Genomic DNA, 15101 nt, shown 5'->3' with positions numbered 1-15101 from the left:
GGAAATCCCCGCCCCCCATGGCCGTGGCCCCCGGCCCCCCTCCCTCATCCTCCGCCGACCCGCTTTCTTCTCCCCCTCCTCTGCTGCAGAGCCCAGCGCCGTGCGATTGGCTGGGCCTCCCCACGTGTCCCGTGTCCCCCCCTCCCCAGCCCAGCAGCAGTCCCGGCCGGCGGCGGCTGATTGAGGCTCCCGCGGAGCCGGGCGCAGCGCAGCTACTGTCGGGCGGAGGGGAGCTGCTGGCCGGGCAGGGGCGCCTCGCTCCCCGCCCCTCCCCCCACCCCGGCCCGCCCCATGCAGAGGAAGCGCGGCGGGGCCGACGCCGAGCCCAGCGCAGGTACAGGTAGGGGCTGGGGAGGGGGACACGGGGGCGGCGCGGGGCCTGCAGCTGGAGGGGCGTGGGAGAGGTGTGGGTGCTCGGGGGGCCTGCCGTGGGGCCTTGGGATGGACGGGGCCGGGAGCTGGGGCGTTGGGATGGACGCGCGAGGGGGCGGGGAGCCGGGAGCCGTGGGGCGTTGGGATGGACGGGGAGGGGGCGGGGAGCCGTTGGGATGGACGCGGGGGGGCTGGGAGCCGTGGGGCGTTGGGATGGACGGGGGACGGTGTGTGATGGGGATGGGTGTTGGGGAGCTGTGGGAGATGAGGGGGGTTGGTGGTGGGGGTCTCCTGGAGGGTGGTGGGGTTGAGTAGGAGGCTGAGGGGGTGGGGGGTGGGTATGTGTAAGTGGCTGTGGGGGGGTTGATGGTGGGGGGGGTTGTGTTTTGAGGACGTTGGGGGTGCATCGGTGCTTCTGAGGCATTGGGATGGCTGTTGGTTGCCTTTAGCGGGTCATGGAGTGTCGTGGTTTGGGTGCAGGGGTTTGTATGGGGGGGGGGTTGGTAGTGGGGACAGGTGGTGGGGTCTGTAGGAGGCTGTGTTTTGGGGATGTCGGGGGTCTGTGTGGTGTTGGGAAGGAGGACTGGGTGCCAGTAGGGGGTTATGGGGCGAGTTCGTTGGGAGTGTTATGAACGGTTTGATGGTGGGATGGTTTTTTTTAGGGTATGTTGGGGGTTCTGTAGATGATTATGTGGGCTTGGGTGGGGGTATTGGTTGTGTTAGGGGATTATGGGGTATTTTAGAGGATATTTTGGGGTCTGTAGGGATTTATGGGGGGTTGGTGGTGGGGTGGTATTTTGTGGTATGTTGTGGGTTCTGTAGGAGGTTATGGGAGTGTTGGGGAGGGGGTATTGGTTGCCTGTAGGGAGCTGTGGGCATATTGGTACTGGGGTTGTGTTGCTAGGTTTGTACAGGACGTTACGGGATTTACAGAGGGTTATTGGGGAGGTTTGGATGTGACGGTGGTGTTTGGAAAGTTTGTAAGGGAATGTTGCAGGTAAAGCTTGGTTAGTCATGTATTTTTCAGTTCTCTGGCAATTCTGGAAAATCTTAGGTTGACCTGAAAATAATTTTTTGTGTGCGAAATTTTCAGCATATCAAAAAGTCAGGAAACATTTCTAGTTGGGTCAAATGAGTTGAAAAAAAATGTTTCAACTCAGATATTTTTGTTTTGATTTCAGACATTTAAACAAAAACAAGGTGACTATACTCACAAAACAGGGGAGGAGGAAAAGAAGGAAGTGGCTGCCGGGGGTCCCCTTATAACTCATCTGGGATGTGGGAGACTCAGGTTCTATTCTGCTGTTTCTCTGATGTGGAGAAGGGATTTGAATTTGGGATTGTTACATTGCAGAGAGTGCCCTAACCACTGGGCTGGATGTTTTGGTGTAGGTCTCTCTCTCTCCTGTGTATAAATAAATAGTCCTTAAATGAGGGATTGAACTTGGATCTCCCACTTCCTGGGTTAGTTCCCTAACCCCGCTGGACTATAGAGGCAGTCTCATTCCCTTTCCCTGGCCTAATGATTGTTCATTGTCATTCATATTATTAATTCATAGTTATTCATAATGATAGTGGGCCAAGGAAAGGGAATGACTTGATGGTGGTGGGCTAGGGCGTTCCCCCAGGATGTGGGAGACTGAAATTCAATCACTGCTTCAATGACTATTTAATTATGTATACAAAATGCAACAACTTCAGTAGGAGAGATTGAGACCCACCCACACCAGAATATCCAGCCCAGTGGCTATGGCACTCTCCTGCAGTCTCAGGTGAGTACCCTAACTATTGGATTAAACTTTATAATGAAGGCCCCACAACCCCCTCTTCCTTCAGCTGATTTGTGACTTTGGCCTGAAAAAATGACATTTTGGTATTGTCTTTGTTTTGACTTTACCAAAACAGTTTTGACCCAACCAAATAATCAAAATATTTGGTGAATTTGACATGAATTCACTAATAATTTTCGGTCAGCTGAAATTTTTTCCCCACAGCTCTGGTTACGAGTATGTAGGGGGTTATTGGGAAGGTTTTGGAACTGAGGGGGGGTCGAAGAGTTTGATGGGGATGTTACAAGATATGTATGGGGTTATGCAAGTGTTGTGTGGGGTTTGTTTTGTTAGGGGAGGACTATAGGGGGTTAGTGAAGAAGTTTTGATGTTGGGTGCTAAGATTGGTCATATGGAACAAGTTGAAGATTTTTGAAATGGGGTAGTGTTGGGGTATTTGGTAAGAGGGAATTCTTAGAAGGGATGGGTTGGGGGATTGGATTTTGGAGAGGATAGTGTATTGAGAAGTGGTTTGTTTGGTTCAGAGGAAGAAAAAATCCTGTTTATGGAGCAAATTTACCTCTTTAAGTGGATTAAGTTCTCAGCTGTACCACCTCTGGTGCCTGCTATATTCCGTCACACAAGCTTGAGTTTGCTGTGGGGTCTTCTAAACCCCATTTTTGCTATTGCAAGTGACGAAGCTGCATGGCTGGAACATATGCAGTTAAAAGGGTGATGGTGCAGTAGGGGCTGCCATAGGTGCTGTCCACAAAAACCCAAAGTACCAGTACTGGGGGCATATCCCACTGAATAGGAGCTGCTTATTTAAATTGTAGAAGCTGCAGCAAGCTTGACTTGGAGATTTACTGTCAGCCAGGAGTGAGTGGGTGAAACATGTAGAATATATAATTGTCCCTGCTGCATGCTTTGCCCTTAAAATAAATACATTAAAATCCTATCATGTTGCAGCATTTCTCTCTCAAACCTGTGGTGTGGTGCTCTAAATTGGTTTGAGGATCTACTGGATTCACAGCTGTCAAACTGTGAGAGATTAAATGGGTTTCAAAGTAAAAGTGAAATTTGCAAAGCCTTTCATTTTAAAAGACAGCAAGACTTTAAAAACTGCCTTAATTTAGAGTGAGGAAGGCTTTCACCGAATGATAATGACTTGGCAAGATTGTGGCTGTGAGTCTGCAACAGATGGTGGTAACCAATAATCTATTTCTCTTCACTGTTTTTGATAAGAGATTTTTTTTGGCTTAGGTTGCTTTGGGTTTCCTCTGAAGTATATATAATTTGAGCATGTGGTATGTGTATATTTCCACTGCTGTAATTTGAAGCAGTAAAGAGGCAAAGTGGAAAGAAATAGCTTCCTCTGCTATTAAAACACATTTCTCTGACTCTGGCCCTCTTGAATAGTTTCCCGGAATATGGCAATTCTGCTTATCGTCTGCATTTTTGCCATTCTAACTGATAACTGGAAAATGCTACTTTAGACTTCTAAAATTGTTGGGGTAGAGGAGAGATGTTTAAGAATTTCTTGTGGAGAAAAAATCCTTTTCCTTCCTGGATGGTTATGTCTGTTGTTTCAACTCTGAGAAGTTGTAAGGATGATCAAAATGTGCATGCTGCTTTATTCTGCCACATTTAAAGAGATGCTGTAAGGATTATAATCGTATTTTTGTGTTGCAAATGGAAATATAGGTTAATAAAAATGGAAACAAAAACATCTAATTTGCTTAACTATCCATTTATTTTTTATTTTTTATTTTTTTCTACTTGGACAGTGAACATGGACTAATTGGCTTCAGTTTCAGGTTCTTACATGCTGAGACTTAGTGTTTGGGTTGCAGATACCACATTTTGTTTAAAATGTTCTCTGTTGGAATGTTAAAAAAAGAGATAATGGAAATGGTTCCCTTGGTCTTAGCTTTTGTAAAAACTTATTTTATGTACCTACATTTTGAGCTAAAGTCTGATAGTGACACTCTAAACTTCAAATTGCATGGACTTAAGTCTCCAATTACAAGTAGTGTCTTCGGCATAGTTGAATAAATTTAGTTCACAAATAAACCATCCATAACAACACCCTCAATGTTAATTCGAGTACAGCATTCATACCAATCTAAGATATAGTAAAACTGTTTAAAGTCTGTTGGTAAGATATTAATCTATCTGAGGTCTAAAGGTTGTCTCTCCATGGGGTTTAGAAGAAGTGAGAGTGGGCATTGGTGGTGATTGGAAGTGAAAGTAAGTTTGTCTTGGCTTTGCCTACACTAGAAATAACATGCTACAGGCAACAGGTGTCAGGAGAACGTTGTTTAGCTGGAAGTGTAGTTGAGGACAAGTGTTCAGTATTGTTTCTGCAATCAGAAGTGGTACTGAACCTCTTCTGTAATTTTACAAGGCCCTTATTTTGTGTGATGTAGTAGAGACAATTAAAAAAACTATCATTCCTTTTCTTAGGTGTCATCTATACATCTTTTATTAAAAGGATAAGGTGAGTGTCCCAACACATGGTTCACGTGCAAGGGTGTCTGTAATCAATCTTCCTAGGGTCTTGACTACACAAAAATGTTTTTTGGTATAACCTAAGGTGTGAATTTAAATGGGATATATACCAATATAAATAATCCTCCCCCTCCTCCCCATATGTACCCTCTTATTTTGGAATAAGTGTGCCTTTTTGCAGTTTAATTTGTCTCCTGAGAAGTGATTTAAGCCTCTTCTGCTCAATCTGTCAAACGAGAACCCTCTTATACATTAACTCTTCCAGGGGTATGTGGCAAGGCTGTACTCAATTTTTAACTGTAGCATTTTACCAAATATGGAGTAACTTGAACTATTGTATTCAACTGTAGACCAATAGGGGATGGAATAATTGTCTCCTGTATTGCATTTGGTGTCATTGCAACAGGATGTTGGTAAATAATATAAAATCAAATAAACCACATATCCCTTTACAAAATAGAACATTGTTTTCTCTGTTTTTTTAATTTTGAGAAAAGCTCTGCAGATTCAACACCTCCTGTTGCTTCCATTTCTGCATCATAATTTCATTGCATCCCTAATCATAGTTAAAGATGTTTCATTTTCTAGAAAATTCTGCAAATTATTATTTTTATTTATAATTGTGTATTGTTCCTAATACAACAAATACACCAAAACGCTATTTTCTTTTATAAAATGATTTTCTTGCTGCTGAAAAAGGAAGTGGACCAGTGCATTTGCAAAAAGGGAAGACGTTATACTGAGTGTTCTCTTCCCTGTACTATTGACTTAGGCTCTATATTATATTCATATATTTCTTTTAACAAAGTTTCATAGTGACATATACAGAACTTACTGGGAAATGGAGATTCTCACATACCAAAAAGAAAGGGCAGTAGGTAAGAAATGGAGGAGGAAAAAAGAATTATGCTGTCACCTCTCTGAGTAGCTTCCAGAGTTGGGATTCAAACTAAGCTGTTGCCCCCCTGAACTTCATTGCTTCCCCTCCACCTTTTGTACTGACTTCTGACTACTTTGTGTCATGGGAACTTTTAAAGGTTTATAGCCAAACATGCATGAAAATAGGCTTGGCAAAATTTAATATTTTTTGTAATTTTGAGGGACAATATCAGTTTATTTTTAAGCATTTTTATCCATTTAAATTTTCACAATTGTGCAAAATTATGGGTTTTAAATATTTTCTTCAATTTGAATCAAATTTTCACAGTTGCAGAGAATTATGAAGGGTGTCAGAGAGTGATTACTTAATGACAGTAGATGGTGAGATTCAGAAAGTTAAGGCTTTATAACTATTCAAACATGAATTGTCAACATCAGATGTAAAAATATACAAAGTGAACATCCTTAAATCAAACTCTAATTCTCAAGCAGCATTTTTCTTACATTCCATAGATGATAATCCAGATTTACATACAGGCAAATATTTTTAATTGGTTTGTGTGTGTATGATGAAAGCGTTATTTACCAGCTGTTGGAAATAATTTTCCTAATCAGTTTATTAAGGTTTACCATGACTGTTTCCATACAAGCATTCCTTTATTTGTCCAAAGTTCAGTTGGTGTTGGTTACATCCAAAATACAAATATAAGCATATATGCACGTATACATCACATTTTAGCAACAATACAGTTATAAACATTGGCCAATTATTCACAACAGGATCAGGCCCAGGAGATACCTTTCCATTATTGTGTGGCTCCAGAAGGGTAAGGAAAAGCTCTGTCAAAAAAAACCAACTCCTAGAAAATCTTGCTTTTTATACACTATAATAAAAAAAATGATGTCACTGCTGGTTATCTGACCTTTGCCAAAGCCAGATGAGGGAGTTTTAGGACTGAACGCTGGTACCTGGTTAACCATGTTTTCTTTGTTTCTGTTACCTCAGATCAATCTTAAATAAGAAAATGCCGGTATTTCAAGGACCACTACAAGTTTAACACAAACAACTGTTCTTTATCATTATTTTGGTCACATGCTTTGGGCATATGGCTCATGCTAATAGTCAAACTCAATTTAAAACCATAGTTCACCCACGTCTAATGTAGGCGTATATTTCTACACAGACAGTTTCTGATAAAAATCTAATCCTTCTAAGCCTAATGATAAAGAGCAAAGAGTTACCTGCAACACATACTTAATAAATAACAAAAATAGATTTGCAGCTAGGGTCCTTGATTTCAAAAGGGCAAACTTAAAAAAATTAAGGGAATTAGTTAAGGAAGTGGACTGGAATGAAGAACTCAAGAGTCTGAATGTGGAGGAGGTTGGGATTTAAGTCAAAGTTGCAGAAACTATCTGAAGCCTGCATCCCAAGCAAGAGGAAAAAATTCATAGGGAAGGGTTGCAGGCCGACCTGGATCAGCAAGCAACTCCAACAGGTGATTAAGAGAGAGCTGAAAACCTATAAGGAATGGAAGGTGGGAAGGATCAGCAACAAAAGCTATTTGTTGGAGCTGCCAAAAATCAAGCAGAGTTGGACCTTGCAAGGGAAATTTAAAGTGACTAGGTAAATATTCTATAACCATATAAAAATAGAAAACAAGGTGAGAAGTAGGACCACTAAGGATTGAGGATGGGGTGGAGATGAAAGATAATCGAGGCATGGCCCAACACCAAAACTAATACTTTGTCTCAATTTTTAAAGGCTAATGTAGAAATTAGGTGTACCCTATGACGAGAGAATTGCTGAAATAGCTCCTATTTTTAAGAAAGGGAAAAAAAGTGATCTGGAAAACTACAGGTCTGTAAGTTTGACCTCAATTATATGCAAGATCTTGGAACAAATTTTGAAAGAGAAAATACTTGAGGACATAGAGGTAAATGGTAATTGGGATAAAATACAACATGGTTTACAAAAGGTAGATCATGCCAGACCAACCTGATCCGCTTCTCTGAGAAGATAACTGATTTTTTTAGACAAAGGAAATGCAGTAAATCTAATCTATCTGGATTTCAGCAAGGCATTTGATACAGTTCCACATGGGAAATTATTAGTTAAATTGGAGAAGATGGGGATTAATATGAGAAAATGAAATGTGATAAGGAACTGGCTAAAGGGGAGACCACAAAGGGGTCATGCTGATAGGCAAACTGTCAGGCTAAAGGGAGGTTACTAGTGGGACTTCCTCAGGGATCAGTTTTAGGACCAATCTTCTTTAACATTTTTATTGATTTATTGGCACAAAAAGTGGGAGTGTGCTAATAAAATTTGCAGATGATTCAAAGTTGGGAAGTATTGCCAATATAGAGGAGGACCATACAAGAAAATCTGGATGACCTTGAAAACTGGAGTAATAAAAATGGAATGAAATCTAAGGGTATGTTGCCGCCACCAGATCGATCTTTCTGGATCGATTGAGCGGTCAGTGAGATCCGCTCAATCGATCAGGAAGTTGACTGAGTAAGTCCACCCCCTCAAGTAGCTTAGTGCTGCGTTGATGGGGGCAGCGCAGTGTGAACAGTGCGCAGAAGGGAAGCAGACCTGTCGACGTCAGTTACGCAAACTACTCTGTGTAGTTTGCGTAACTCCTGTCGACTGCCGCCAAGTCGCACAGTAATTGTGAACCAGCCCTAATACTGCAAAGTGTAAGGTCATGCAGTTAGGGACTAACAATAAGAATTTTTGCTATAAGATAGGGACTTATCAGTTGGAAGTGAAAGAGAAAGAGAGAGACCTGGGTGTAGTAGTCATCCTGTGATCAACCGTGTGTTGCCAATGTGATGCAGCCATGAAAAAAGACTAATGCAGTCTTAGGATGCATCAGACGAGGTATTTCCAGTAGAGATAGGGAAGTGTTAGTACTATTATATAAGGCACTGGTGAGACCCTATCTGCAATACCGTGTCCAGTTCTGGTCTCCCATGTTTAAGAAAGATGAATTCAAACTGGAAAAGGTGCAGAGAAGGGTTACTAGGATGATCCGAAGAATGAAAAATCTGTCTTGAGAGGAGACTCAAAGAGCTTGGCTTGTTTAGCTTAACCAAAAGAAGGCTGGGGGGAGACATGATTGCTATCCATAAATACATCAGAGGGATAAATACCAGGGAAGGAGAGGCGTTATTTAAGTTAAGCACCAGTGTGGACACAAGAACAAATGGCTATAAACTGGCCATCAACAAGTTTAGGCTTGAAATTAGACAAAGGTTTCTAACCATCAGAGAAGTGAAGTTCTGGAACAGCCTTCCAAGGGTAGCAGTGGGGGCAAAAAAACCTAACTGCCTTCAAGACTGAGTTTGATAAGTTTATGGAGGGGATGGTATGATGAGACTGCCTACAGTGGCATATAGTCGATCTGTGACTGTTAGCAGCAAATATCTCCAATGGCCAGTGATGGGACACTAGATAGGAAGGGCTTTGTGTTACCACAGAGATTTCTTTTACGGTGTCTGGCTGTTAGATCTTGCTCACATGTTCAAGGTCCAACTGACTCCCATATTCGGGCTTGAGAAGGAATTTTTCCCCAAGTCAGATTGGCAGAGACTATGGGGTTTTTCACCTTCCTCTGCAGCCTGGGGCATGGTTTACTTACAGGTTTAAATGTCTTTAAATCATGATTTGAGGATTTCAGTAACTCAGCCAGAGGTTATGAGTATATTACAGGAGTTCTGTGGTCTGCGTTTTGCAGGATGTCAGACTAGATGATCGTGATGGTCCATTCTGGCTTTAAAGTCTGAGTCTGAATCTAACTACACTGTGAAGGTGCCAAATTGTAGACGCAGGTAGGAGTATCCAACTACTGAAGCTAATTTACCAAGAAATTAAAACACACCTAAAATAACAACTGAATAATATGAACAATCCTAAAGTCACATGGTGTTTAATACTAATATAGGGTTGAAAGCAGAAGAAACTCTAGAGCAAGAAATTCCACAGCCTTTCCAAAATTCTATGAAGAAGTCTGTTGTTTTTTCTTATGAGTTCATTGTGTGACCTTTAAGAAATTGAACAGTGTCTCACTTCTTATTTTTTCAGCATTACGGCTTGTGTTGTTAGTGTAATGTACTTTTGTAATTTGTTTTCCTCTGTGTTGGGTTAATCTCATTTTCTGAGTGGCTAGCCTCTGATACAGTCCCATGTTAAAGTGCAGAGTACTTCAAATAGATATTTTGTGTCTTTTTAAAAATAAAACTATAACAGTTGAACTGATGTATAGGAGAGTTTGAATGGTTGATTCTGTGCATACTAGGTTTTGGTTGGCTTCCTTTTATCCCCATGCTATTCATATTATACAAGTCAGAGCTGCAACAATTACTCTCTGTAGAGTTTCTAGTTCAGCAGGGAGCCTCAGGGTGTTAAAAACCTCACTTTCAAAGTCTGTATTTTGTAACTCGTATGAAGGCATTGCAATAATGTCACTAATTATACGAGGTGATCTCTCTCCTCTTCCCAGAAAGATTTATTACCATAGTGCTCTGTTGCTGGGCGAGAATGGTTGCCTGTTTGTACTAGCAAAATTAGTATCTGTGTTACAATTACTACCATCCTGGCAGTCTCTACACAAAATTCAGACCCATAATTTTTCACTGGTAGTAGCAACAGTGGACGCTGTAATATAAAGGGTGCAGATATTTTTATCGCTGTGTCCTTTAACCCATGGGGGCCAGTGTCCTGCCTACAGCTTCCACTGTTGCTATCACCAGTGACTTATGCACCTGATGATTGATTGATTGATTGATTTTATTTTTGTGTGGGTCAGTATAAACATGGTTTTCAGAGTTCTGTGTGTGTCTGCTGATCATTATCAGTCCATGCCGTGGTGAGCAGAAAAATTGCAGTTGCTTCTAAACTGTTCTCCTCCTCATGCTTGAATGGAGATTTAACCTTGTCCAACCTAGGCTCACTTCTTTAAAAATTCTCACCACTGGCTCAGCTTCACTAGTGGTAGCAACAGTGAATGCACTACTTGTAGAAAAGGCTCCAGAAGGGTGCTGGCATTCTAAGCACTGCCATGTAGACCTGCTCTGAGCAGGGTTAGATGTCAGCAATTAGAATGCCAGCAACTGCCTGGAGGCTTATTTATACTAACAGTCCCACCCTTGCCACTTCTAGTGTAGTTAAGAACATAAGAATGGCATGCTGGGTCAGACCAATTGTCTATCTAGTCTAATATCCTGACTTCTGACAGTGGCCAGTGCCAGATGCTTCGGAGAGAATGAACAGAGCAGGGCAATTTCAAGGGATCCATCCCCTGTTGTCCAGTACCAGCTTCTAGCAGTTAAAGGTTTAAGGACGCCCAGAACAGGGAATTGTGTCCTTGATCATGGATGGACCTATCCTCCAGAAATGTATCTAATTCTCTTTTGAACCCAGTTATACTCTTGGCCTTCACAACATCCCTGGCAACGCATTCCTCAGGTTGACTGTGTGTTGTGTGAAGAAGTACTTTCTAAACTTGTTTGTTCTAAACCTGCTGCCTGTTAATTTCATTGGATGACCCCTGGTGTTACGTGAAGGGGTAAATAACACTTCCTTATTCACTTTCTACACACCATTCATGATTTTATAAACATCTATCATATCCCCCCTCCGTTGTCTCTTTTCCAAGCTTAACAGCCCCAGACTTTTTAATCCATCCTCATATGGAAGCTGATCCATACCACTAATCATTTTTGTTGCCCTTCTCTGTACTTTTTCCAATTCTAATATATCTTTTTTGAGATGGGATGACCAGAACTGCATACAGTAATCAAGATGTGGCCATACCATGGAGTTCTATAGTGGCATTATGATATTTTCTGTCTTATTCTATTTATCCCTTTCCTAATGGTTGAACCGATAGTAGCAACTAAGGAAAATTTTGATTAGGCAACTTAGGGTGGATACATCCCATACCATGCTTCATTTACCTTCCTTCCATGCACATGCTAGAGAGCTTTAGCAAGAAATTTCCACTTGACTATGACAAGGTTCCCACTGGTGGTGTAACAAATGGAAATTTCTTGCTAAAATTTCCTAGTACATATAAAACCACAGTGTGTGTCTCAGTTTCTGAGCTAACTGCAACTCTGACTGCTCCTGGTCTCCAAGTGTACCTCTTTCAGGTCTTGGGCCTCTGGCTGTCACCTCTTTCAGGATGCTATCATGTGATTTGAGAGTGGACCCTGGCTTCAGACTCTTGACTTGTAGATCAACTGTGACTACCTTCGCAAGTCTTTCTCATGTGTTGATCCTGGAATTCTGCTCCCTCTGAGGGAATAATATTTTGGGAGCAAGAGAAAGATAAAGGAAAGTGTAGGTCTTTTACTTAGTGGGGAAGAATAGCTAATAATGGATAATATTAAGGAGAGAGATGTGTTTAATGTTTGTCTTCACTAAACAGGTTGATGGTGACCAGATACTTAACACTATTAATATTAACAACAAGGGGGAAGTAACACAAGTCAAAATAGAGAAAGAACAAGTTAAAGAATATTTAGATAAGTGAGGTGTATTCATGGCAGCAGGGCCTGTTAAATTTCATCCTAGAGTACTTAAGGAACTAGCTGAAGCAATCTCAGAACCACTAGCAATTATCTTTGAAAACTCATGGAAGATGGGTGAGGTCGCAGAAGAGAACCTAATACCTATCTTTAAAAAGGGGAACAAAGACTCAGGGAATTATAGACCAATCAGCACAACTTCAATATCTGGAAAGATACTGGAACAAATTATTAAACAATTAATTTGTAAGCACCTGGAGGCTAATAGGGTTAAAAGAAATAGCTAATGTGGCTTTGTCAAGAACAAAACATGCCAAATCAACCTAATTTCCTTCTTTGATAGGGTTATTTGCCTAGTGGATAGGCAGGATATAGGAGATATATCTTGATTTTGGGAACATTTAGAACTGGGGGGCGTTGGGGTCATCTTGCCAGATGTAATCAAGGCTGGTATAGACCAGAGTGTGGCTGTAGTGGAACAAGCAAGTTGTTGGAGTCAGAGCTGCTGGGGTTGCTTATCGTATAGACACTCAGTGCATGCTTATATGCTGGTTGGGAGAGTCCAGACAAAGGAATTACAGCAGCAGAGCATTTTAAGGCACCGAGGATTACAAGGAAGGTGATGGCACAATCCTTTACTAGTCTGCATTACACCTCAGAATGTGACAGTGGGTGTATGAGTGGTTGAAAGACTACTCGTAGTAATTATCAATGGATCACAGTCAAAGTGAGAGTACTTATCTAGTGGGATTCCTTGGGTGAGTCCTGGGTCTGGTACTAGTTAATATTTTTATTAATGACTTGACAGTGGAGTGAAGAGTATGCTTATAAAATTTGCAGATGACATCAGCTGGGAGAGGTTGCAAGCATTTTGGAGGGCAGGATTAGAATTCAAATCCACCTTAACAAATTGGAGAATTGTTCTGAAATCATCGAGATGAAATTCAATAAAGATAAGCACAAAGTACTTCAATCAGGAAGAAAAAATCAAATGCACAGCTACAAAATGGGGAATAACTGGTTAGGTGGTAGTACTGCTGAAAAAGATCCAAGGGTTATAGTGGATCACAAATTGAATGAGTCTCTGAAGCAGTGGTGAAAAAGGCTAATGTTGTTCTGGGGTGTATCAGTAGGAGTGTCGTATGTGAGACACAGGAGATAATTATCCCACTCGGCACAGAGGAGGCCTCAGCTGAAGTATTGTGTTTGGTTCTAGGTGCCACACTTTAGAAAAAAGGTGGACAAATTGGAGGGAGTTCAGAGGAGAATAACAAAAATGATAAAAGATTTACAAAACCTGATGTATAAGAAAGACTTAAAAAAAACTGGGTATATTTAGTCTTGAGAAAAGAAGATTGAAGGGGGAGGGAACCTGATAAGTCTTCAGATATGTTAAGGGGTAGTATAAAGAAGACTGATCAATTGTTCTCCATATCCACTGAAAATAAGACCAGGAGTAATGGGCTTAAACTGCAGCAAGGGAAATTTAAATTAGCCTTGTAATTTGGAAGCTTTTCCGAATATCTAAGTTCTGAAATTAAGTTCTGAAATAGGCTTCCAAGGGAGGTTGTAGAATCCACAAAGTTGGAGGTTAGTAATAGGTTGGACAAACATCTGTCAGGGGTGGTCTAGGTTTATTTGGTCTGACCTCAGCAAAGGGGTTGGACTTGATGACTTCTCGGGGGTCTCTTCCAGCCCTGCATTTCTGTGATTCCATGATTTCCTAGCTCTGGAAAAACCTAGCTACTTCAGACTCCCTCTGTGTTTACCTGTGTCAGCCTTTCTCCCTAACAGCTTCTGACAGTTGGCCTCTCTTCTCCTGAGAAGCATTTTGTTTTTTCTTTAAACTGATCTTGATCTCCAAACAAGGCTTGTTCTTAATGTGGGAAGTCATTGTATTGCCTTACGTTTGTTCTTCCCATTGGTCCATGTTAAGCTAGATCAGTGTATTCACACAGGAATGTCTTAACCCAATATACAATAACTTCCATTCACTGACCAGGTCAAATACAGTGTTTTCGGTGTTCTTAGATTGTTACATGGCATTTCCATGCCTGTACAAGTGAAATATGAAATTGAGATTAAATCCCATCCATCTCAAAGAAGTGATAACTCCTGAAGTTAAGTCTAGAATAATTTCCACCATCCTATTACAAATTTCTGTTAGGCCCTGTCTGGTCTAGAAAATTGTGGGATCCAAATACTGACTTTTCCATCAGAAAACAACAAACACATTTTGTTTTAATCACTGAAGTGCCCTTTTGAGAGATAATCTTTCAACCTGATACAATTTTTCATTATGGGTCATTGCCATTTCTCCCGTTAGAACACCTTAAGAAGGTTCCATGGCAGTTGGAAGGTTGATAGAGGAGGAGAAACTTCTGTGGTAAAAGTATGTTCAGGAGAATAATGGGGGAAACCCAATGTGAACGTCAAACCTTTATCTTTTATTTGGAGTCTACCAAAAATCAGCATCTGTAATGAAACCTGGGATGGATGGAACTGATAAAAACCACGAGTTTTCAGTGAGTCTAGTTTTTCATGAGTGTAGATATTGTCTGAACATAACTCAATCATGCTGAGAATTCAGTCTAGATCTGAACTGGAGCAAATTCCATGTTTGTGAAAATTTGGAGGTATTCAAGGAGAAGAAAAATTGCATTCCAGCTGTGTACATTGGGATGAGTTTTTCTAAAATAAAGAAACTGGAAAAATGTGCAATAATCTAGTGGATTATTAATTTTGTGAGCTGGTAGAATAGTAGGCTCACCAAAGATCACGGGAATAATAAACACTAGACAATTAAAAACAAAAACAAAAAAACCCACAAATAACTCCCCACAAAAAAAGTAATACAGAATTATAAGTGAGCAAAGAGAAAAAAATTAAAATTTATATCAGCAACATCTTTAACTGGAACACATTTCTTCATGCAAAATAATTTTCATTTAGTGATCTTATCAATGTCTTGTCCTGTCATTCCATTTTAAGCCCACAATTGTCATTCTTTCAACTTCTGCAATTCTTCTA

At 41.0% G+C, this 15101-nt stretch overlaps 1 protein-coding gene across 1 annotated transcript in view; it reads left to right on the top strand.

The window, feature by feature from the left end:
- The first annotated feature begins 223 nt into the window (after nt 1-223).
- ST3GAL5 (ST3 beta-galactoside alpha-2,3-sialyltransferase 5) overlaps nt 224-15101 on the top strand; it is a 41134-nt gene continuing 26256 nt past the window's right edge. The window contains exon 1 of the mRNA XM_067567644.1: nt 224-334. Coding sequence (XP_067423745.1) covers nt 292-334 — 43 coding nt within the window. The 5' untranslated portion in view covers nt 224-291. The remainder of the gene's footprint in view (nt 335-15101) is intronic.

The sequence above is a fragment of the Emydura macquarii genome, unplaced genomic scaffold (assembly GCF_026122565.2).
Source record: "Emydura macquarii macquarii isolate MOO-44397 ecotype Brisbane River unplaced genomic scaffold, CSIRO-AGI_Emac_v2 contig_2795, whole genome shotgun sequence".
Taxonomy (NCBI): Eukaryota; Metazoa; Chordata; order Testudines; family Chelidae; genus Emydura; species Emydura macquarii.
This window is presented reverse-complemented; position numbering and strand designations above follow the sequence as displayed.